At 36.5% G+C, this 25,384-nt stretch overlaps 2 protein-coding genes across 3 annotated transcripts; both read left to right on the top strand.

Annotated features, from left to right (window-relative positions):
- Positions 1 to 1,591: 1,591 nt before the first annotated feature.
- Positions 1,592 to 19,048, top strand: LOC145589229 (serine/threonine-protein kinase ATR-like). The gene is made up of 21 exons (XM_081645773.1): positions 1,592 to 1,795; positions 1,857 to 1,935; positions 2,178 to 2,405; positions 2,531 to 2,675; positions 3,498 to 3,610; positions 4,536 to 4,870; positions 4,985 to 5,109; positions 6,393 to 6,537; positions 6,661 to 7,236; positions 7,331 to 7,406; positions 8,276 to 8,585; positions 8,846 to 10,099; positions 10,572 to 13,920; positions 14,013 to 14,576; positions 15,150 to 15,773; positions 16,020 to 16,214; positions 17,232 to 17,432; positions 17,747 to 17,884; positions 17,997 to 18,246; positions 18,355 to 18,508; positions 18,635 to 19,048. The coding sequence occupies exons 1-17, from the start codon at positions 1,592 to 1,594 to the stop codon at positions 17,397 to 17,399; spliced, it is 8,490 nt and encodes a 2,829-aa protein (XP_081501899.1). The 3' UTR covers positions 17,400 to 17,432; positions 17,747 to 17,884; positions 17,997 to 18,246; positions 18,355 to 18,508; positions 18,635 to 19,048.
- Positions 19,049 to 19,964: 916 nt separating this feature from the next.
- Positions 19,965 to 25,355, top strand: LOC145588375 (uncharacterized). 2 transcript variants are annotated; one of them, XM_081645019.1, is made up of 5 exons: positions 19,965 to 20,345; positions 20,920 to 21,171; positions 21,806 to 21,949; positions 22,567 to 23,325; positions 24,628 to 24,948. In XM_081645019.1, the coding sequence occupies exons 1-5, from the start codon at positions 20,232 to 20,234 to the stop codon at positions 24,946 to 24,948; spliced, it is 1,590 nt and encodes a 529-aa protein (XP_081501145.1). In that variant the 5' UTR covers positions 19,965 to 20,231. The 2 variants fall into 2 exon arrangements, with proteins under 2 accessions (XP_081501145.1, XP_081501146.1); XM_081645020.1 differs by lacking the exon at positions 24,628 to 24,948 and adding an exon at positions 24,960 to 25,355 and having other exon boundaries at positions 19,970 to 20,345.
- Positions 25,356 to 25,384: the final 29 nt, after the last annotated feature.

Raw genomic sequence — 25,384 nt, 5'->3', positions numbered from 1 at the left:
CAAGTCCACGAAGCACTCCAATCAGCTCTGCTTTGGTATTAGTACAAACTCCGCAACTGGTAGCAAAGACTTCAAAAACCGTACCATTGTGATCTCTAATAAGGCCACCCGCACCAGCTTTGCCTGGGTTACCTTTAGCTGCCCCGTTGTATTCAATCGTACCCAACCCACATTTGGGTAGTCCCATCGAATAAGTCTCTAAACTCTCGGCTTCATAATGCTGCCCATGGTAGTAATAGGCCTATCGAAGGCTCTTCTCAAATCACCAACCCGAGTAAAAATGAAAGCTACTTGGTCAATTGGGATACTTGGCTCATCTGCAAAACACCTAGCATTCCTCCATTTCCATAGCCACCAAATTGTGGTAGCAAAGACCATTGCTTTATGCTCAGAGCCTCCCTCCCCAAGCACATCTATATTTCTCATAAGCCACTCTTTACAAGGCTGACTATCATTCAAATCATTCATATTCCAGCCCAATTTGTACCAAACTGATCTAGCAGCCATACAACTTCTCAAGATATGGCTCGTATTTTCCTCACTCCCCACACACCTGACATCTTGGATCTATAGTGAGCTTGCGAATGAATCGATTAACATTCGTCATTAAACGATCCTGAACAGCTAGCCACAGGAACATACGAATTCTCTGGGGAACTTTAGCTTTCCAAATAAAACTCCATGCCTTCTTTTGGTCTTCATTTGGTTGCTCAGCGTTGCACAAAATATTGATAGCTGGCCCAATTAAGAAGCCACCATTCAGTGTTCCATTCCAAAAGAACTCATCCACAACGCTATCATCATTTACCACTTCGTGAGAGGCAATTTCTTCAAGAGTTTCATAAGGCAAAAAATCCGAAAAGAGTTCGAATTTCCAGCCCAAGTTATCTCTTGGTTTTCATTATATTTATAGTCTTATACAATATGGAACGATTTAATTTCATGTCTTGGATATCACCTTTAATACTTTAACCAATTAATCTATTTGACATGTACATCCACGCCCACATTCTTACCTAAAGCATTTTTTTGTATTTTTTTAAGTGCATCATTTTGACTTTCTACGATGCATATTTTATAAAGTAATTAATTTTTATTTTGATTATTTTATTATAATTAATACGGAGTACAAGTAAGGCACCCGTTTACTTCACCTTATTTTTTGTTGAACTGAAATTATTTTTACTGAGCTGAAATTATTTTTGACGAACTTAAATTATTTTTATTGAATTGAAATTAATTTTACTGAATTGAAATTATTTTTTCTGAACTAAATTATTTTTAATGATTTTCTATTATATTTCATATTTAAAGTTACTGAATTTTGCTGAATTTATATTATGTTAACTAAATTGAAATTATTTTTACTTAATACTCCATATTATTTAATTAAAGTGAAGCTTGTCAAAAATAAAAAAATAAAAAAATAAAAAAAAAATAAAATGAGGCTTTATGTTGATGATATTAATCTAGCTACATCCTCTGACAAGTTGCGTACTGAAATTATCTCTAGATTGCAAACAGAGTTTCCTACGACAGGGGCCGCTGAGTTACTTTTTGGGACATTATAGTGACACGCATTCCCTCTTACATGCTGTTATCTCAGCATAAATATGCTCAGGACATCTTAGAGCGTGCAGGTATGAGCTCTTGTAAACCTGCTGCCACTCCAGTTGACACTAAGTCCAAACTTAGTGCAAATTCGGGACCTCTCTTCCGGGATCCTACTTTGTATCGCAGCCTTGCAGGTGCTCTACAATATCTCACTTTTACTCGTCCTAACATTGCTTATGCGGTACAACAAGTGTAGGGAACTGCATTTTGATGTGCTAAAATGCATTCTGCGTTATATTCAGGGTACTATTGATTATGGCTTACATTTATATCCATCTACTACCACTCGTTTGATTACTTATACTGATGCTGACCGGGGAGGTTGTCGCGACACTTGACGTTCCACATCGAGTTATTGCTGTTTTCTAGGGGACAATCTCGTTTGAGCGTCTAAAAGTATCTAATTTGACATATATGCCGATTAAAACGATGCACTTGATTACAAAACCAAGCGAGTATTACTCTTTATTCAATTAAGAAGAGGGAAAATCACAGAGCGCGACACACATTCGAAACAAAGAGGGAAAAAAATAATTAAATAGAAAAAAAATGAAAACACAACTTGTTCGTCTTCGTCTTCACCAGTGTCCCTGACACTAGAAGCTACAGCAGAGAGAGAAAAAGCGACGCCAAGGCCAGCATCTCAAGCTTGGTACACGAACTCCGAGAAAGATTCGCAGCTTCTTCTTCAACACCTACCAACAACAAACGAGACGACGTCGCTTTGGAAACCAGATTCCGCTCCGTTCTCCCTAATCTCCTCAACGCTTACGTCATCGCTTCTCCTTCAGGTTCACTTTCTCTCTCCTCTGAAATCGAATTTTACCAGAAATTAATCATCGATTTCACCTAGGTTTTTGAATTTTACCATAAATTAAGCATCAATTTGATGCAATTTCTTGATTTTTTGGTGCAGCAAATGAGAGAGAAGTAATTGCAGTATTAAAATTGTTAAATCATACCGCCAAGAATTTTCCTGGCGTTTTTTACCACGGAAAATCGAATGCAATTTTGCCGGTTATTGGCCGCCTCTTGCCGTTCTTTGCTGAGCCGACGTTCCGGTACCGAAAATTTTAGTTTCTTAATTTTATAAGTTGCTTGAATTCAATATTTTGAATGCTATTTTTGGATATTTTGACTTATATGAAGTACTAAAAGCTTGTATGTTGGACTTTGTTTCCTGCAAGCTTCTAAATTAGGTCACTAAATATTTCGACATTTTTTTTTTCAATGTGCTGATGAATTTGATTGATTTGTGAGCTGTAAGTCGAGGAATTCATTGCAAATGCTGAAAAAATAGGGTTATGTATTGTTTAATTGAGGCTTGGTGTTCAACTTTTTATCATTTGATGAGTTATAGCTGTATAAATTATGAATTTTATGAGGAATGTCTTTTATAATACTGATTAATGCAAGTGGAGATGCCTTCAATTTTTGTGGTAATTTGCCAATAATGCATGTATGTGTATGCCTGTATGGTGTCCAATGGACCTCAGGTCTCAGGCGTGCCTTGTTATTAATACTTACATAACCAATGTGGGACAATTTTGGAATGTTAGTTGCTTTTTGGATGATATTGGTAAATATGAGCATAATATCAAAAAGGCTGCTTTTTTTTTTTTTTTTTTTTAAATAATATTTTTGTCTTTGAGTAAATGGACATGTCAAGCTCTAGTATTACGAAGCAAAAGTTTTTTTGTTCATTTCCACACTGTTTTGCTGTGGCGTAGATCCAAATTTCTCCATGAAGGAAACTAGATAAGGAGCTGTTTTGAATTTAAAAAAAAAAAGAAAATCCCTTTACCCTAGGCTAGTGCCTAGTGCCTGTCATACTGTCATTTGTTAATTGCTCTCTTGTTGGAGAATTAATAAGAACTACACAGGGACCGACATGGAGTGATTCTTGAAACCATTGGCTCTCTTCTAGCATTGCTTCGAAGTGGGGATCAAGATGCATATCGTCAGTTTTTCCTGGATGCCATGTTATTAATAGAAGGTATATAGATAGTGCGATTCTTTTTTTATTTTTTTGTTTGATGATTATTTTACTCTTTCTTAAGTTTAGCATGGATTATTGCATGCCAAAAAGGAAATCAGTGGTTACTGATTTGCAGAATTTGAAAGTTGGACATCTGTACCATGGGCCTCACTTTGATCGTTGGGTTTCAAAGATTATTATTTTATCCTGTGTTGGAATGCAATGTGTGCTAGTATTAAGAATGACTATGGGAGCGTAATTCTTTACTCTTCACTTTAACTTGTCTAACATTCATGATAGAGAACAGAAGCATGCAAATCATATCATCAATGACATATCTGGAATGTGGTTTGCCAAGGTTAAACTAATTGGAAACTGTTAATTGTGCCTTTATTCCAAGACCCTTTGTATATGAGTTAGGTTTTTTCTTTTTGATTCTTCCTCACTAGTCATATTGGATACACGTCCAAGTCAAACTAGGCTGGCATCTGTCGATCTCCAACTCTAAGCAAATTAAGAAGTTGTTGGGGTTAAGAGATTTAAGTGCGTTTTATATTGTGGGGTTTTGGGAAAGAGGGGAGATATCGTGACCTAAAACAGTATAGTAGGAACACAGAAAGATAAAAAAAAATAAAAATAAAGGAGAGATTGAAAAGGTAGAACAAAAAATAGATAGAGGGAGCACTTTATGGGTTTGCTGCTTTTCTGTTGCTTCTTTCCAAATATGTTTAGGAACTTTTCTTCTGCTTAAATTACCCTTCCCCTCCCATACATATAGGCTTATATTGTAAATTAGTACAAGTTTATTGAAGTTGTGGGTACTAGTTATGTTCCCCGCATGCTAACATATTCAAGGCATCGGAAGAAAACTATATTTTAGATGCCATTCATGCCAATTTTACAAGTTTCTTTCATTTTCTAAATTAGGTTTCTTATGGTACAGATCTTGGGTATGTAGGGTCACTACACTACCGCAAATCAAGCATTATAGAATCTGCTCAAGTGTCTCTTAAATGCTTTTCAAAGTCATTTACCGAAATTTATAATGGTGGAGCATTACTCGGTGATCTCCCAGAATGTAACAAGCCTGGCGATGGGTATGGTATTTTAGTTGATCTCACGCTAAAGGAGGGGTGGAAATTATTTTCTACTTGGATCATTTGGCTCCTAAGTAAATGCTTGACGGAGGGAACTCTTTATGTGGAAGGACTTGTGACCTCTTCTTTTATTTTGGCTGTGTGCTCCATGTTAAGCTATGAGGATGCTGATTTGCATATGGTTGGTGGGGCACCTTCTTCTATTTGACATTTGTTCACTTTTCCCTTTCTTGAAATTGGTTTCTTCTATTCATGATCTCATTCTAGTATGGCTATTTATCATGTTTTATGGTAGGCATGTTTTGATTTCGCTCGGATTGCTGGAATGGCGATGAACTATGAGATTGTTCCATATGAGAAACTAATTTTTTCCATGATAATCATATTAAGCGAAGCTGATGGAAACCTTCCTGTGTTCAGGTATGATTTTTAGCATGAAATTTGAAAAATCAGTCTCTAGCTTCCTTAAGATTGATGTGTCAAAATATTTGTAGAAGTGGGCATTAGTTTTGAAGCTTTTGCCTTATTTTAATTGTTTCCTTGTGGAATCCTGTAAAGTTTTTGCTCTTTTTTAATTTAGGTGTTGCTCCTTTGAATTCCTTTACTTGTGAAAAAAAGAGCCTTCAATTCCAGCCACCTGTTTTCATATAGGAAGTTATTTCATGATTGTTTAGGACGAGAATAGGTAATACCATAATAGACAGTCTGTAATATTGAATCTTATGCCAATATATTAATTATCTGAAATTTCTGTTCCTCTTTGGAGTTTTGTTACTAATGAAACAATCATAGCAGCCACTGACTGACCAGTCCAGGCCAGGATGCCAGTGATTTTCTCGCAACATATGGCTAAATCTCAGAATTATGATATAGTTTCTTTATTGTTCAAATATTAAAGTTATCTACACTACTTGCCTTGACCTATTTTCCACCTGTTCCTATGACTTGTTTCATATTATAGATGGTTGACAACTCTCCTAGTCTCCCAGAAAATTCCAGCTTTCCGTCGCAGTACTTTTTGTAAGTATCAGTATTAAAGGAGTCAGGTGTAAAGTCAGGATTTATGATAGAAGATGAATTTAAAATATTTTAATTTCTTGTGCATGTAAAACACAGAGAGGAAATGCACCATTCAACTTGGAGTATTAAGTATTTGGTGGTTTGTGGATACAAAATATTTATTCTGCTGGTTATTTATGACAGTTCGGTTGATGTGAAGGATCAAATGCCTCAGTACTTGAGATTAGCTGTTGAGGATATAGTAGAATACTTGAGAAACAAGCGGACATATATTTGTGCAAACATCACCTTCACCCTATGTTACTTTGACACCTTGATTTACCTCAAAAATTGCTTGTCGTGTACACGACCCTTGGATACTTCGTTATTAACTAAAAATTTGACTTATAATACAAAATAGCAGAGTCCAACGCTTGGACACCCAAATCCGAGTAGACACTTAATCCTTGTCTGAGTAACATAGGTGCCATCACCTATTACCCACTTAAGTCTCATTTGTGTATGCGCCTCTTTCCCGGTAATAGTTGTTCTTTATATGCCTGATGCAAAAATGCAATATCCTTGAGCCCAAAATTACCTTTAACAAATAGCATAACATTCTTAAATGGACTTTTATTCTGATATAAGCATATCAAATGTTCCATTGTTCTTTGCCTTAGAAAATATGTTGTTTTTCCTTGCAGAAACATGGCTTTTGACTCCACTATAGGTAGCTGTCTTGATGTTCTGCATTCCAGGTGCCCTGCTGACATTGTTAGATCAACAGCTGCTGAATTAGTTATTGTGTTCTTTAACTCTCTTCCAAAAACTAAAAGTTCCGAGTTACAGGTCAAGATTAACCCCCTTTTCTCCTAATTTATCGCCTTTTTCCTTACAAGACAAATTGGAAGATATTTTGACTTGTACACGGCCTCTTGGTTTGAAAAATATAATTTATATGTTGCTTGACAGGCTGCCCTGTGTAGTGCGTATATCCGAGTCTCTAGAATTTGTCATCCTCATGTCTGGAAGCCAAAATCTCTACTAAATATGATTTGTTCCTCAAGTATTTGCTTAATGCTACAAGATAGCTTTGAGGTGGCTATTTCTATTCTTGGTCCTGATAGGGTTGGGGGAGGCACCATTAGTGATACTACGAGTCGTCATTTAGCAGCATGTGACAATAGATCAGATAGGTTCAGAGTAGATTGTAAAAGACCAGCAGAGGATTTAGGAACTTCCAAGTTAAAGCGCCAGAAGACAAATGGAGAAGAGGTCACATCTGATTTTGTTGGGAAGAGAGAGGATGGGTGTTTTCACCTTAATTTGGAGACAAACAGAGAATACGCTGCTGATATGTGCACATCACTTCTTTCAGCCGTCGAATCTCTGAAACCTTCAGGGCTTCATACAAAGGCTACCAGAGATGAACTTGCTCTAGCAACTCTTAGCATGTTTTGTACGGTCTTCTGCAAATACCCAAACACCAATATATCAGCAAAAATTTTTGAGCTGATATATTTGTGGATCCCATGGATTTTCCAGCAGGTATGCAGTAGGATGAAGTTAGCTCTTGTATTACCATTGGTTGCTACCTCTTGGAATCATTATTTCCGAGTCTGATACAATGTCTCTCATGTAGGCAAATCATGAGAACTCTATCCGAATTGACTTGTCAAGCTATTTTGAAGCATTACACAAAACATTGTTATTGCCAAGTAAGAAAAAAAATGTACTTCCTTCATTCTTTTATTTACTTTACCTGTTTCATTTATCACGCTTGCCAATGCATAACTTTAACCATAAATAGCTTTAATTCTCAGTGAGTAAAAATTAGATATTATGAAAGTATTAACAGAGATGGGATTCTAAGAAGATCCCACATAAATATGTTTTTCCTTACATATAACTCACAAAAGACAGTCAATGGTGGGGATTTGAATAGTGTAAAAGTAGGTCAAGTAAAAAAAGACCCAAGGAAGTATTATCTTTGTGGAGGAAATTTAAGAGTATGCTCTTCCTTTTAGAATATTAAGCTCTAAATGACAATAATAATCAGAGCTGTTTGCTTTTGTTAAAGAAGATTTCAACCTGCATTTGGACATTTAATCTCGTGTCAATCTCATGCATGTTCTGTATGCATTGCTAGGCTGAATCTTTTATTTATTTATTTATTTATTTATTTATTTATTTATTTTTAATAATCTGGGTTTTGCTATACATACATATTTTCTGATCTATCTATGATTCTATGATATATAACATTTACCTCTTCACTCCATGGTTAGGTAATGTAGATACATGTTTACTCAATATCCTCCTAAGAACTGATTATCATTGCTCTTTTTGAATCCTTGTTTGTGAATTTGGCCGTATGTTTGCTGTAGTGTTATTTATTTATTGTCGTGTGACATCTAAATGAAACATATATATATATATATATTTTTTTTATATTATCTTGTTCTTTCTCTGTCTACTGAATACAGGTGCTTTTTCCATGTAGTCTTTTGCATTATGTTTCCTCAAATTCAGTTTTCTTTTAACAATTATTTCTTGACTTGTGATGTTTTGGTAACTTTATATTTAGGTCCCTTTCCTGGAAATGTGAAGCACTTTTGTAATGACAGTTGTAACATGGATCTTATATTTTCTGTGCTCAAGCTTCCATGGACTCATCATCTTGAGGTCGTCAAAACCCATCAGCCATGGAGAACTAAATGCCTTTCCATTCAAATCTTGTCTCTGATTGGTCCCAAGTTAGAACTTCAACTTGATGTTTTGAATTTGGGACTTCATGATGCAGTGGAAGAAGTCAGGATGGAGGCTGTCATGGCTATGCCAATTATTGTCATGTCATCTAATTTTTGTGCACTCTCATCTATTTTAACATGGCTCAAGTAAGTGAAGGATGTTTTGTGCTTGCATATGATCAGAAACTGGATGTTGTCTCTTACAGGCACAGATGATTGCCTTTAATCCTTCTTTCCCTTTTTTTTTTAAATTCTCTCTTCATGAACAAAGCATACTGATGTCACTAATAAAAAGTGTCCTAGTGTCCACTGTGGATTGTAGCTACAATTGAGTCTGCTTTTGTAGACCTTATATACAAGGAAATGCTAATATTGCTACTGTTTGCTATTTGTTTCTCAATTTGTAGGTATCTTGGGAAAGAGGTGCATGAGAATGTCAGAAAAGTAATTCCTTTTTGTTTAGGATATTTGTCATGCCTGACAGAATTTTGTCATAATTCTGATGGTAGGAGTGCACATGGTTGCAAAATTTCCTTTCATAGCGATGAAAAGCACAATCTGATGCTGGATTCTTTATTTCAAGGATTTTGGTGTGCGAAGTGTGATAAAAAGGTTTTTCATGCTGATGCTCGGAATTCATTTGTCATGCATGTCCCGGATAATATATGTATAAAGGACACTGCTTTGTGTGACTTTAGCTACATACATTCATTGTTCTTCAACTTTCTTTTTGATGAGTCTTCAGAAGAGGTCCAAGTTTCCTGTGTAGCAATATTTCACCGAATCATCATGCATGCAGAGAGAAAAGTTCTTCTAGAAACAAGAGCCCAATGGATTAAATGTATTGAATTCCTGCTCCTCCATAAAAAGAGGTCTTTGAGGGAAGCATTCTGCTCTCAGCTCAGGTTCTTTCTGGATGATAATATTTTAATTTGTCTGTTTCCAGAGATGGAGATGCCTAATGCAAGTAAAAGACAGATGTTTTTTGATAAAATAGTAAAAGCACTTGCAACAACTGAAGACCCCCAAATTGTTGAAACTTTATTGGAGTCAGCTGCTGAGATTATGATGGCAGTGGATATAAACTGTCAGCTTTTCTTAGCTTCGCTTATTTTGCTAGTGGACAAACTTGACAATCCCCATCTGACTGTTAGAGTGACTGCTGCAAGGTTAATTGATCGGTCTTGCTACTTTCATCTTCAAGGAGGAGTTGAACTAGTCCTTTCAAAGTTCACTCATATTCGAAATGAGTTATTTGAGTATCTTTGCCTACGGCTTGTAAACCGTTCAGAAATGGTGAGGGAATTTGCCGAGGCTGTTCATGGTATTGAAACCAAGAAGCTGGTCCTCAAAATGATTCCGGTTGTTCTCCCAAAGCTTGTTGTCGCCCAAAAGAATGACGAACAATCAGTTGCCATTTTGCATGAGCTTGCCAACTACTTGGACACAAATATGGTGAATATGATTGTTCGCTGGCTACCGAAAGTACTTGCTTATGCTCTTCAGCAATCTGATGGCAAAGAATTGCTCTCTGTTTTGCAATTTTACCACGAGCAAATAGAATCAGACAAGCAACAATTATTTGCTGCTTCATTACCTGATTTATTGGAGGAATTAGTGTGCTTTGTGGATGGAAATGACCCAGAAGAGATTAGCCAAAAGTATGTATTTCGGCTTGTAAATCTTGGTGGATGCCTCCTTTATATCATTCCAATCTATGGCTATTGAGATCTGTGCTACTTGGAGCCAGGTACTTGTATCGGACTTCGGTGCTTGTTCAGTCAGACTCCACAATTTTGTGAAATCTGCACTTGTTTTCGGCCTAAAATGAATGTTCATAGTGTCTATACCCATGTCAGAGTTTCGTGGATCTGATACAAGTACTTGAGGTGAAATGTAGAGTCCGAGTAACATAGGTTTCTTTTTTATTTTACTTTGCTTTATGTGAGGCTTCACATGCAAGTCTAGTGTAGTACAAGATATTGTGCATATATGCCAATTATCCTTACCTTTTTTCTCATTCTAGAATAAGTTCTCATGATTTAGTATATCGCAGAAATATGATATAAACTATCCTGTATTATTCATGTTCATCTTTATTTCATTGTGTAACTTTCTTATATTCGTTGACAGGTTGGGAAGAGTACCACAAATGATAGAAGAAGTTGCAAAAACTTTGACGGGAAGTGAAGATCTTCCTAGCTTCTTGAAGAATTATTTTGTTGTCATTCTCAAAAGAATTGATACGAAAATGCTCCAGGCAAAGGACATCTCTTGGCAGAAGCAAGCTATTAAAAGAATAGAATTGTTGATTAAATTGATGGGTCCTCACCTAAGTACCTATGTACCAAAACTTATGGTGCTTCTCATGCATGCGATTGAGAAGGAATCCCTGCGAGGTGAAGGTCTCGCTGTGTTACATTTCTTCATCAAGCAGCTGGCAATGCTGTCACCATCTAGTGCTAAGCATGTCATATTTCAAGTTTTTTCTGCTCTAATTCCCTTTTTGGAGAAAGAAAAAGACAAGCCTTCTATGCATTTGGATAAAATTGTTGATGTTATAGAAGAGCTTGTGTGTGAAAATAAGGATATACTAAAGCAGCACATTCGTGAATTTCCTCTGTTGCCCAGCATTCCTGCGTTAATAAAGGTAAATCAAGTGATACAAGAAGCACGAGGGTCAATGACTTTGAAGGATCAATTGCGAGATGCCGCTGATGGCCTGAATCATGAAAACTTAAATGTAAGGTATATGGTTGCTTGTGAACTAAGCAAACTACTGAACCTTAGGAATGAGGATGTAGCAGCAACAATTGGCACAGAAATGGGTTTAGATATTACTGTTTTAAGCTCTCTGATTACATCTTTATTGAGAGGATGTTCTGAAGAATCACGGACTTCAGTTGGGCAGAGGTTAAAAATGGTGTGTGCGGACTGTCTTGGCGCTCTAGGTGCTGTTGATCCTGCCAAGGTAAAGGCAGCACCATGTCAAAGATTCAAAATCCAGTGCTCTGATGATGATTTGATCTTTGAACTGATCCATAAGCACCTCGCCAGGGCATTCAGAGCAGCCCCTGATGCTAACATCCAAGATGCTGCTGCATTTGCTATTCAGGAGCTGCTAAAAATTGCTGGATGCAATGCTGTGGCCTCTTTGTCACAGATGCTGAAAGTTGGTGTACTGGGGTCTAAGGGCTCTAATGATTGTCAAGTGATGAGTGAAAGGGGTCAACGTTTGTGGGACCGATTTTCTGACTATGTTAAGGAGATCATTGCACCATGCTTAATTTCTCGGTTTCAACTTTCCGATTCATCAGAATCTTCCTCTTCTGGTGCTATATATCAACCTTCTTTGTCATTCAGGAATTGGATCTTTCGTTGGATTAAAAAACTGATTGTGGACGCTACTGGATCTCGTGCAAGCATTTTCAAGGCTTGTCGTGAAATAATGCGCCATGATATGCAAACAGCAACATATTTGCTACCTTATTTAGTTCTTGATGTTGTTTGCCATGGTTCAGAGGCAGCCCGCTCCGGTATTACAGGAGAGATATTGTCTGTCCTTGATGCAGCTGCCTCAGAGAATAGTGGTGCTGCAGTTCTTGTAATTGGTGGTGGGCAAGGTGAGATTTGTATCCAAGCTGTGTTTACTCTGCTTGATAATATGGGACAATGGGTTGATGATGTGGGTCAAGAAATAGCACTTTCCCACTCTCCATTTGTTTCCTCTAAAGAAGCTTCCAAGTTAAGCAACACAACTAGCAACTCTGCAACTGATAGGAACAAACTTCGTGCACAATGCAAATATGTTTCTGAGCTTTTGGATGCAATTCCAAAGGTGACCCTAGCAAGGGCATCCTTTAGGTGCCAGGCTTATGCTAGATCATTGATGTACTTTGAATCGCATATTCGGGTAAAATCAGGTTCATTTAACCCAGCAGCTGAGAGGAGTGGCATCTTTGAGGATGAAGACATTTCATTCCTGATGGAAATCTATAGTGGTATGGATGAACCTGATGGTTTATCAGGGTTGGCTAGCTTAAGAAAGTCAGTAAGTTTACAAGATCAGCTGCTAATAAACAAAAAAGCTGGAAACTGGGCAGAGGTCCTGACTTCTTGTGAACAAGCTTTGCAGATGGAATCTACCTCAGTTCAAAGGCATTCAGATGTTCTCAATTGCTTACTTAATATGTGCCATCTTCAGACAATGGTTACCCATGTGGATGGCCTAATATCTAGAATTCCTCAATATAGGAAAACATGGTGCATGCAAGGGGTGCAGGCTGCGTGGAGACTTGGCAAATGGGACCTAATGGATGAGTATCTAGATGGAGCTAATAAAGAAGGCCTACTTTGTAGCATTTCTGACAGCAATGCTTCGTTTGACATGGATGTTGCTAAAATTCTTCAGGCAATTATGCAAAAAGATCGATTTGTGGTTGATGAGAAAATTGCTTTATCAAAGCAAGCTCTTATTGCTCCATTAGCTGCTGCTGGCATGGACTCATATGCGCGGGCTTATCCGTTTATTGTAAAACTTCATCTTTTGAGAGAGCTAGAAAACTTCCGTGATCTACTCGGTTGCCATTCTTTCTTGGAAAAACCTTTTCATCTTGGACACCTAGAGTTTTTGAAAGTTATAGAGAACTGGGAGAATAGGCTAAAATTCACACAACCATCTCTCTGGGCAAGGGAACCACTTTTAGCTTTCAGGAGACTTGTTTTTGGTGCCAGTAAAATGGGTGCTCAAGTTGGAGACTGCTGGCTTCAATATGCTAAGCTTTGTCGCTCTGCTGGTCATTATGAGACAGCTAATCGAGCTATTCTTGAGGCGAATTCTTCTGGCGCACCTAATGTCCATATTGAAAAAGCCAAGCTTCTATGGAGCATGAAGCGGTCTGAGGGTGCAATTGCTGAATTGCAGCAGTCTCTCTTAAACATGCCTATAGAAGTTGTTGGGTCTGCTGCAATATCATCTATTACTAGCCTTGCCTTGATTCCACCAAATCCGCAACCCTTGCATGGTGATACTCAAGCTCAAAATGAGAATCGTAATATAGGAAAGACCCTTCTCTTATACTCAAGATGGATCCATTATACTGGACAAAAGCAGAAAGAAGACGTAATGAGTCTGTATTCTAGGGTGAGGGAATTGCAACCTAAGTGGGAGAAAGGTTACTTCTATGTTGCTAAATATTGTGATGAAGTTCTTGTTGATGCTAGAAAACGTCAGGTGGAAAATGTTGATACTAATCCAAGGATACCACCTGCTTCTGGTATCATCTCTAATAATTCAAATGCTGAGAAGCCTTGGTGGGTTTATCTTCCTGAAGCACTTTTATTTTACGCTAAAGGCCTTCACAGAGGTCATAAGAATCTTTTCCAAGCCCTCCCAAGATTGTTGACCCTTTGGTTTGACTTTGGAAGTGTGTATCATCAGAGTGGGTCATCAAATAAAGATCTAAAAAATGTTCAGGGGAAGGTTGTATTTTGGTTGTGAATTCTCAAATATCATTTAACATTGTTTAATGCTTGATTATCTTCTTTTGACATCACTATTACTGTATTACACAGGTAATGAGTATTATGCGAGGCTGTCTGAAAGATTTGCCAACTTATCAGTGGCTGGCTGTTCTGCCACAGTTAGTTTCTAGAATCTGCCACCAAAATGAAGAGATTGTTCGATTGGTCAAACACATCATTACTTCTGTTCTCCGGCAGTATCCTCAGCAAGCTATATGGCTCATGGCGGCTGTTTCTAAATCTGCTGTTTCTTCAAGGAGACAAGCAGCTGCAGAGATCTTGCAAGCTGCGCGCAAGGGGCCCAGTCCAGACAGCCGTCGCAATGAATTTTTTTCTCAGTTTACCAGTTTAACTGATCATCTGATTAGGTTGTGCTTTCATGCTAGCCAATCAAAAGTGAGAACAATCAATATCTTAACTGAATTTAGTTCCCTGAAGAGAATGATGCCTCTAGGAATCATAATGCCTATTCAGCAGTCTCTCACAGTTAACTTGCCTACTTGTGAGTCAACCTTGACAGACTCATCTAATATCTTTTCAGCTACTGAACTTCCAACAATAGCTGGAATAGCAGATGAAGTTGAAATACTTTCATCTCTTCAACGTCCCAAAAAAGTAAGTACTTGCACATTCCACTTTCATTCCAGACCGTGCTTGCTTTAGCTAATAAATATGATGGTATATATTGTTTCCATATTTAAGTGATGCTGCATCAATCTCTCCACCATCATTATAACATGACCCGAGTGATATCAAATACTTGAAATTTGGATATTTCAAACTCTGCTAACTATTAATGTTTTCTCTTATTTTGTTTTTAAAATTTATTATACTAGGAAAATGCTTTTGATTTTTTTTTTTTAACTATTTTTTGGAGAAATAATTGGTTCTTATTTGTAATAATTATAAGGATTTTTAAAGAAAAACTATCTGTAAGTGCTCCGTATATTCCCAAAACAACCTTAAGTTAAAAGTTTAAATTAAATGATTGAAATCACCCATTAAATACTATTCTATCTACTCTGAAATCTGACCACTTATTTAAGAGCTCATTACGTGAATAGATTACTTTGGGCTTTGCCTTTTGGTAATCACTTGGCATAACATTTCAACCTTTGAGCCTTATTAATGAAATGCTCTTAAAGATTTGATCAGATACAAGATTTTATAATAAATTTGCTTGTGCAGGTTGTTCTTGTTGGAAGTGATGGCATTGAGCGTGCGTTTCTCTGTAAACCCAAAGATGATCTACGAAAGGATGCTCGTATGATGGAATTTAATGCTATGATTAATCGTTTACTGTCAAAATGTGCTGAAAGCCGTCGAAGAAAACTATATATTCGCACTTTTGCCGTAATTCCTTTAACTGAGGATTGTGGAATGGTGGAATGGGTGCCTCACACTCGTGGTCTACGGCACATTCTTCAGGATATCTATATAACGTGTGGCAAATTTGACAGACAGAAGACGAATCCTCAGATTAAGCGATTGTATGATCAATCCCAAGGGAGAATGCCAGAAGATGAGATGTTGAAGACCAAAATACTTCCAATGTTTCCCCCTGTTTTCCACAAATGGTTTTTAACTACATTTGCTGAGCCAGCTGCCTGGTTCAGAGCCAGAGTTGCTTATGCACATACTACTGCAGTGTGGTCCATGGTTGGTCACATTGTAGGCCTCGGGGATCGACATGGAGAAAACATCCTTTTTGATTCTACTACAGGGGATTGTGTGCATGTTGATTTTAGTTGCTTATTTGACAAAGGTCTGCTGTTGGAGAAACCAGAGCTTGTGCCTTTCAGGTTGACCCAGGTGAGTGGAGTGCATGGTATTTGCATGTTTGTAAGAAAGTGATGTCCTGTAGTCTTTTGTGCCTTTACTGCTTTTGCTGCTACGTTATTTTATTTTACTCCCTCTCATCATCTATTGGTATTTTGGTATCAAAAATAGGATCTCCCTTGTTAAGCCTTTTGATTTCTTGATCTGAAATTTCATGGATGATTTATGACCGATGACAAGTTGATGCTCTAATTTAAGCTACTTTGCGGTGAATGCCAGAATATGATTGATGGATTGGGAATCACTGGATATGAGGGCGTCTTTCTCAAGGTGTGTGAGATCACTCTTTCGGTTCTCAGAACTCACAGGGAGACACTAATGAGTGTTCTTGAAACATTTATCCACGATCCCCTTGTAGAGTGGACTCAATCTCATAAATCAAGCGGAGTGGAAGTTCAAAATCCCCATGCCCAGGTTTGATAGTTTCTTCTGCACACTCAATCTTACCTCTGTTTCAGGTACTATGTGATTGACTTATTGTGTTAAAGCTGGCTCGGCTGTTATGTAGAATAAATTGGTATTGAAAAATCTAATCTCCTGTAGCAATAAAATACTCATCCCCAAAGGCCCACACTTGAAAGGGAGGGAAATTGTCCAGGGTCACCTTATGCATCAAAGTATACCTCAATAGTCAATATACAAAGCATCATTCTCCAGTAATCCTTGATACCCCTTTTACTTTGGCCATCCTAGGGAGTTGGGACAAATTACTAATCCCAAGGATGATGAAGTTTGCTAGTAACCCATCGTGTCTTCCTTCCTTGGCCTTTTCTTTGATAGCACAGTATGCAAAAATGAAGTTAGGTTTGGCTTGAACATCTATATGTGGTTTCTTGGTCTTAAAGGAAAATGATTGTCTTTTACATGAAGAAATTGGTGGTTTGTCTCAGGAAAGTCACTTCTCCTTGATATGGCTTGACAGACATATGCTCTTCATTTCCCCTTCCCATCATTCTCTAAAAGTTGATTTTACCAAAACAAATTTTAAAAAAAGGCTTAGTTTTTGAAGTATGAGTTTGCCGCTTAGTATGTAAAAGAAAGAAGGGGTCTGGTAAAGGATGAATTCTTGTAGTTCAAATTAATAAATCAACCTGTTTTTCACATAATACTATAAGTGTATCAATGGGTGGGATAAACTCAAATCGATATCAAAGGTGCAAATATTACTATCTGACAGAAAAATCTTCTGCAATTCATGCTGTTTCTAGAAGTTAGCATCTTTATTATGCACAAGCTAAGAAAAGTAAGTTGGATTGAGACTAAGGAGGAATTTGTTCCTTGATGATTGTTTATTGTGAGAAAGGAGGGAAGAACTAACAGCTGTTGACAAATGTACACTTACGTAATCTCATACAGAGATAGTGCAATTTGACAACTCAGACACTTATGTAATCTAATATCCTTACTGAATTGCATGTTTGTTAATTGCAGCGTGCTATTAGTAACATTGAAGCAAGGTTGCAAGGAATTGTTGTTGGGGTTGCAGCAGCACCATCTTTGCCTTTAGCTGTGGAGGGGCAAGCTCGTCGGTTGATTGCTGAGGCAGTTTCTCACAAAAACCTTGGGAGAATGTACATATGGTGGATGCCTTGGTTTTGATTGCAGTTTCTCTTGAGTCTACTGATCCTTGAGGTATTTTAGCTCAATTTTTTTCCTCTTAATTATGATACTGCCACTGAACATAATTATTGCTCATGCTTTCTATTTAGAATGCCCAGACAAATATATGACCTGCTGTTGTTCAACACTAACATTAACATATGACCTGTTGCTATGCAATATTAACATTTGATCACTACCCCAGGGCCGGCTTTTCTCGAGTTGTGGGGTGCCAAATATCCAACCTCATTCTTCTGCTTGTATGCTATTAACAACTATGTGTGCCTGCCTGTATCCTTAGAAAATACTGTGTATGGTTCATGTTTGAGATTGGTGTATTTTTACAGGAAGAATTACTTTCTTGGATAATTCCTGTGACTCATTTTGCTGCGGGTAATAGTGACAAATTTGTGCCTGCTGGATTCTATGAATTGGTGTTTATTGTGAAAGCATGCACTATTTTCAAAGCTGGACAGTTATGCCTAGTTAAGTGTCTCTTTGATTAAGCATATGAGATTATGAGCTATCTTCTGTTCATCATATACTGTTTAAGTAGATTATCTGACACAAAGTAACGTTATCTTTAGTGATTTTCAGGTTTAATACAAGTATGGAGCTTGATATTGGTTTGAGTGACCACATGCTGAGAGATGATGCTATCTTTCTCATCATTAGTTACAAACTTACGACAAAGTATATGACGTGTTTTGGTGTGCCTCCAAAGTCGTTCTGGATACTTATAAGCAATTAAATCTGAAATCACAAAAGTTTAGGTTTCCATGTTTCATTTATCACTGCTGCTAAAGGCCCAGAGCAACATTGCGTTTCATGTTTACTTAAAATCAAGGTAAAACCTACTAAAATCCTTCACTAACAAGGACTGTGCTCTGGGCATATTATCAAAATTTGTCTTCTCATGAAATTACATTTGACCTTTAATTTACCATTAATGCAGGTGTAACCATAGTCGGGACAAGATAGTTTTGACATTTATCTCTTAATCTAGGCAGATACTCCGATGTGCTCCTCATGATTTATACATATCGTATTGCAATCAATTATCACATGCTATACCTGAAGACTGTTGTATTGTAGGGAAAAAAACTAAGGTAAGATTATGCTAATTCTGACAATTTTTGGTTTGAAAGCAGCCAAGAAATTAGCATTCCATATTATTGATCTTTTTTTAACCCTCTGGTTCTCTGCTTACTGTGTTTATACAAAGTATTTGACAGGACTCTGCTACTGTGCTACAGACTACAGAAGTTGCTGTCATTTGAAAAAAAGAAGTCTCCTGAGATTCCCATAAGAATAGGGTTAGAATTAGGATAGTAAAATCATAGCACCCAAGTAAATCTGGGTGCCACATTACAGTTGCTCTAGAAGCTCCAATGGAGGCGGAAGGAGCTGAGCGTCACTTTGCACATTGATGAATGATGATGTAAATATAGACAAAAGACAAAGTAATAGCTGGAGTTTAAAGTCTAAGTTTTACAAATGATGATGATGTAAATTTTGGATATTATATGGCTCAGATAACTCAAATTCTATCCTCATTGCACAAGAATACACTTCACCTTGATTGTAGCTCATTTTGTCCCTTTACAGAATTGGCAAATATATATTCAAGTTTAAAATTTATTTACCTCTGCTCATTTTTCTTTCTTGTGCAAACTGTTTTGAGTTTTGACTTTTGAGTGTTCTCATTATTCAAGTAATTCTCGATGATTGGTCACACTGTGTGGCTGACCACAAATAATAATAATTTGTTTATTTATTTGTATCGTGATTAAAGTAATTGACTTTTTGAAAAAAAAAATACAAAGTAAGTTTTTGTTGATTGATTAATCTTTTCTTTTTCTTTGTTGATTTATTGTCTTTTTTTTATTATTATTATTATTTTTATTCAATATTTAAGGGAAATGGGTGTAGTGGTCTTTTTAAAAGAACCATAATAAAGATGGTATAATCAGTTTGGTCCAAACAGGGGCCATGAACATTAAAAATAAAATCCTTATGGGATCAATTTTGTTAGTGGTCAACTGGTCATTTGATTAACAAATTGAATCAAATCCTATTTCTATTACGATTAAAAAAAAATATACCCTATTATCATCAAAGCTTTCGAGAAATGAAAAGCTATGTAGACTGTAGTCCCAACTTCTACCATTGATGTTCAATTAAGTTGACAAAAACATGAACTCCGTAGTAAAGTAATAAGAAGTAAATATCAACTTAAATACTCCATAATTAAAAGGATAATATTTCAAAAAGTGCGATAAAATTTTGTATCTACTATGGAGTAGTATATCATATATATATATAAAATGCTAAATCATACCTTCTATTAACCCTTATGGGTAAATATAAAACTAACTTATTATTATCGGTAAAAATATCTTATTATTGACTTGTGAGAGGTTTTACATAGGTGGGGTAATTCAAGTTACCTACCAAATTATTTTCGTCAAAAATAAATAAATAAATAAATAAATAAAAAAAGAGTTGCCTACCAAAATAAATACAAGTATACTAGTACATAAGAATTGCAAAGTTTGTAGTAGCTCTACTTTAAAGTTTAAACCAAAGCAGTGCTTGCACAGTTGCACCGGGCTAATGGCATAAGCATTGTACTGCCAACCTCTAGAAACCCCTTTTTCACTTTAAACTCTCAACAAGATCCTCCTTGATCATCTTCTTCATATAATTGCAGGAATTTTTATCCCTAATTTCTATGATTCTCCTCTATATAATCAATTAAATTTCTCTGATTCTTTTTTCAATTAAACGAAGAACAATTAGAATTACAATTACAATTTGATTAATTGATCAATGGGTGTGAAGAGGCCGAGAAGTGTGCATGACAAAGCAATTTTGGATGTTTGGCTTAGAGAGGTCGGACAACTCTCTTCTAGAAGCTTCGCTCATCGTCTTACCGCTTCTGAGGTTACTTCCCTAAACCCTAATTCTTCTTGCTGTTGATTATGTATTTTTTATCTTTTTTATGCATTGATTAATTGGGGTTTTTTTTCACCCACAAAAGTTTTTTTTTTTTTTTTTTTTTTTTTTTTTTAAATTTATTAATTTGGCTTTAATTTTCAGTGATGTGTAGTGTGTCTCAATCAAATTAAAATAGAGTAGTGATTATGTTAGCTTGATCACTGGTTGATGCATTGACATTGTTAAAGTTACAAATTTGGTTAATTGGAACAAAATTATTGAAGAATTTGACGTATTAAGTATTCAGATTGCAAATGTTGCTGTACTAAGGTAAGATCATGAGAATCGGTGCGTGTTCGAGTTCGTTCATCTGCGTTTGTAAAAGAATTGATGCATTGTACAATGTGATTTTGTAACCAATGTACGATATTGCTTAAACTTATGTAGTAAAATGAGAATTTCCTAATTTTTGTTACTTTGTTTGATAAAGTTTCATTGTTGCATTTTCACTATATATATTTTGGATTTGTAGTTATGTTTCAACTAGATTCGCCGCATTAAAACTGTGCTTCTGGTCCAGGATTTTGTCCTTAGACTTGATATTTTGAGGAAGTTGGAGAAGCATAGAGGCTGTGTAAATACAGTGAGCTTCAACGCGTCTGGTGAAATTCTTGTGTCTGGTTCTGATGACAGGAGAGTTATATTATGGGATTGGGAAGTTGGCAAAGCCAAACTCTCATTTCATTCTGGTCATAGTAATAATGTGTTTCAAGCGAAATTCATGCCTTTCAGTGAGGATGGCAGCATTGTTACTTGCGCAGCAGATGGACAGGTATATATTTTTCTCCCCAAACTCTAAAGAAGGTGAGTGTACATTAAATTTTTTTTAAAGCGGGAGTAAAGGTACCCTAAAAATGAGTTTATATATTATGCTTGCCATGCTAAGTCATTCTGATAAAATATAAATGTCACCTATATTTTACTGACAAAGTTGTTCTTTTTACAATAAATTATTTCTTAAAAATCTCTCCTGAATGAATATAAATAGTCATATTACTCTTTAAAATCACTTCTAATGTACAAAGATTATCAAAGCAAGCTAAAGTCACCCCAAATATGGTTAAAAGTTACCTTAATATAGAGCATTGAACGGTAATATTATTGTTCACACCTGAGGCACACAAAAGGTTATGATTTCTCTTGGGGTTGTTTTTGGGGGTGTTTTATTTTCTTTAAATGTTGTTTGTGAAGTTAATAAGGCTTTTTTTTTTTTTTTTTTTTTTTTTTTTTTTTTTTTAAAAAAAAAAAAAGAATTTGGTTTGCAATGAGCTGAATGAGGCTGATCTTTGTAATTCACTGATTTAATCTGGGGAATTTGGCTTTGCTTTCCTGCTTATACCTTGTGCTTTAGAAATTCGACATTAACGATTTTTGTTTGCTTATTTGCAATAAACTTATGCTCTCAGGTTAGACATGCACAAATTCTTGAAGGTGGGCGTGTAGAGACCTCCTTGCTTGGTAGGCATCAAGGCCGAGCTCATAAGTTGGCTATTGAACCTGGGAGCCCTCACATTTTTTATACTTGCGGTGAAGATGGAATGGTTCAACATGTACTTTACTCCATCTCTTCCTTTGACTTTTGTCTTTCTCCCCAGCCCCACACCCACCCTTGCAGAAGAAAGTTTTAAAATTTAATACACTTGTTACTGCACTGGCACTAAGCAATGGCTTTTAGTTTAGTCTTATATGTCAAACCTTCGATTTCTGAAGAGCACATTTAAAAACACTGCATAGGCTATCAAAGGTGCAGCATAGAATGTAAAGTTAGTTTCCTGGCAATGCTTATATATTTGGAAGTTACAAAAGTCTCACTTGCTTTTTTTGGCTGTCCGGATATTTTATCACCTTTTTTTTTTCTTTCTTTACTGCTGCCCTCAGTAGAATCTCACTAGAATTCTGTCCCTTTCTATCAAATCTTTTGTGTGTGTGTGTGTGTTTGGGGGGGGGGGGGGGGGGGGGGAGTTAAGCGTTTGTAGTGTAAGTGCAATATCAAGGATTTAATGTTGTGGTCAACTTCCCTGTACAGTGTACAGCTTGTATAACCTTCACATTTTTCACTTAGCCCATTGTCACCTTTCATTTAGGGCTTTTAGGAATCGTAACTAACCGTGCTGCTATAATGATTGCCTTCACCAACACTGAATCTTTTATCTCTATGTTGATGCAGTTTGATCTGAGAACTAAAGCTTCTACAGAACTTTTTACCTGCCATTCAAATACTAAGTGGGGGAGTGACTTTACAATTGTGCAACTAAACACTATTGCAATTGATCCTAGAAGTCCTAATCTGTTTGCAGTTGGAGGGTCTGATGAGTATACTCGGATTTATGATATTCGAAGATATAAGTGGGATGGCTCAACTGATTTTGACCAGCCTATAAACTTCTGTTGTCCTGAGCATCTGGTTGGTAATGCGCAAGTAGGGATTACAGGTCTGGCGTATTCTGACCAAAGTGAGCTTCTTGTGTCCTATAATCACGAGCATATATATCTCTTCGCTAAAGATATGGGATGGGGACCAAATCCTCCTCCTGCTCCATCATCTTCTGAGTCAACATGCAGTGATATTGATGAACCTGGCCGTAATGACTCTTCAGAGGCAGCTACATCCATCATGGATACAGAAAAAAAGCCTGTTCCCCTAGTGTTCAAGGGCCATCATAATCGTGATACAGTCAAGGGTGTGGGTTTCTTTGGGACGAAAAGTGAGTATGTGGTAAGTGGATCTGATTGTGGCCGGATATTTATCTGGAGAAAGAAAGATGAAGAGCTCATTCGTGTCATGGAAGCTGATAAGCACGTGGTTAACTGCATTGAGGCACATCCACATACTGCAGTTCTTGCCAGTAGTGGAATTGAGAGTGACATCAAAATATGGACTCCAAAGGCAGAGGAGAGAGCTACTTTGCCTGCCAACATAGACGAGGTATTTCTTCTCTTAGATTCTTTGAATGTTAATATCCTTGTGGTCTTGTGGAGTAAATTCATTTTTGTACATTAGTTCTCGATCTAATATGCTTCAGAAAGGGACAAGCTACTCTAATGCTCAACACCAAATAACTTAGTGCTGCTCCAGAGTTGTACATAAAAAATCTAACCAAAGAAGGAATCATGTGCTTGTATAGTTGTATGTGTTGTTTTTATTACATGAAGTCTTACTCCCTCTGTTCCTTTTCTAAGGTTAAGACGGATATTAGAAAAATGCTTTGGGAGTATGTTAAATGGAAATGTTTTGGTAAATGTGAGTGTCTGCTTTGGGAGTAATATTTTGGTAAATAAGAATAGTTGCTTTGGGATTATGTAAATATTATGGTAAATGAGAATAATTACATTGGAAGTAGGTAAATGAGAATAATTACATTGGAAGTAGGTAATATGTTAAATTTTTACTTAAAATAGATCGTAACCAAAGAAAGGGGGCACTCTAACTTGAAAAGTAACTATAGAAAAGGAACGGAGAGAGTAGTTGCTAGTCTATTTGAAAACGTTGGAATTACAATTTTCTTAAAGAAATTATTCTTAATTGGTTTCCTTTTTGGTATTTTTCGAGATGATGTAGATGTCCATTTTTCCGCCACACGCACTGCTCCTTTAAAAACTCTACCATTAGGTCTTTTCTACTTTACCTAGTATTACCATGGCCATGGTGTTTTGTTTTGCTGGGAATTTCAACAGCTCACCACCTAAATGCCTCCTACTTCAATCAGAAAAAGAACGCTGACATACTTCCTGTGATGCTGAGAAAAAAATTCCAAATAAGATTTCCTACTGCTTCCGTTCCCAAAAATAGTGTCATATGCTTTTTGCACTTGTTTTTAGGAATGTGAATTATATAAAACAAGAGGTGGGATTTGGTTGATTAAAAGTGAATAAAGTAGAAGATAGCGGGGTTTGGTAAATTAAAAAAATAAAATATATATGGGGGTAGAAATGATACTTCTATTGAGGACAATATTTTTGAATGTAATGAAACTTTTATTTTGGGATAGAGGGGTTATTAAACATTGTACTCTTTTACTTTTGAGTAACATAGTTATTGCATTTTTTATTTTTTTAATGAAAAACGTTAATGGAAATAGCCTTAGTTGGTTACAAGATAAAGCTGTGTACAAAATGACCCTAATTACCCTGCTAGTGACTCAGTGAGAATCTCGTTAACGACATTGTGGTAATGTCAGATAAGTGGCGGAGGTAGTCTAATTTATCTCTGCATTGCTTTGCTGAAAAGGTTTTGATAAGTGATCGGTCTTATATCTTTGAGTTTGGTGATTCCGATGACGATGACGACGATGATTCATCATCTGATGATGATGATGATGACGATGGCGACTCTGAGGATGATGAAGAAATGTATGATGAGGTTAATTATTGTTATTATGATGATGATGAGGATGATATTGACGACGACGATGAGGATAGTAATGATGATGATGATGATGATGATGATGAGGATGATGTTGATGAAATTAATATGGATGCTGATAGAAATATTGACAACAATGATAGTTTAAATGATGGTGATAATGATACTAATGACAATAATTTTTAATCCATTTCCAGTTGAGGCCAAGGCAAAGGGACTGGATGTATCATGTGACTTCGCCTCAGGAGCTGCTTTTGCAATTAGTTTCTCTGGAAAATCGCCTATCAAGACCAGAGCAAAGCGGTAATTCTGGTTCAGGACAGGATTTCATGGAACTTATATTGTCACTGAGCAGGCGCAATGGTGATTCATCTGATGATGGAGGAGATGATGACAGTGGCCCTGAAGATTTCTTCAGCTGATTCTACTTAATATTGCAGGGTCATATTCCCTTTCATGGAAAAGGATTTTGAACTTAAGTTGTAAATATTGACATAGCGAATTATTGTCAATTACTTCTTGTAATTGTTTAAAAGATTTATCAACAGTCGCCGTTTTTTATTAAAATAAACTGTATCTTCAGCTTTTGCTCTTCCTCTGATGTATATATAATTCCTGAATT

Source organism: Chenopodium album, chromosome 17 (assembly GCF_948465745.1).
Source record: "Chenopodium album chromosome 17, dcCheAlbu1.1, whole genome shotgun sequence".
Taxonomy (NCBI): domain Eukaryota; kingdom Viridiplantae; phylum Streptophyta; class Magnoliopsida; order Caryophyllales; family Amaranthaceae; genus Chenopodium; species Chenopodium album.
This window is presented reverse-complemented; position numbering and strand designations above follow the sequence as displayed.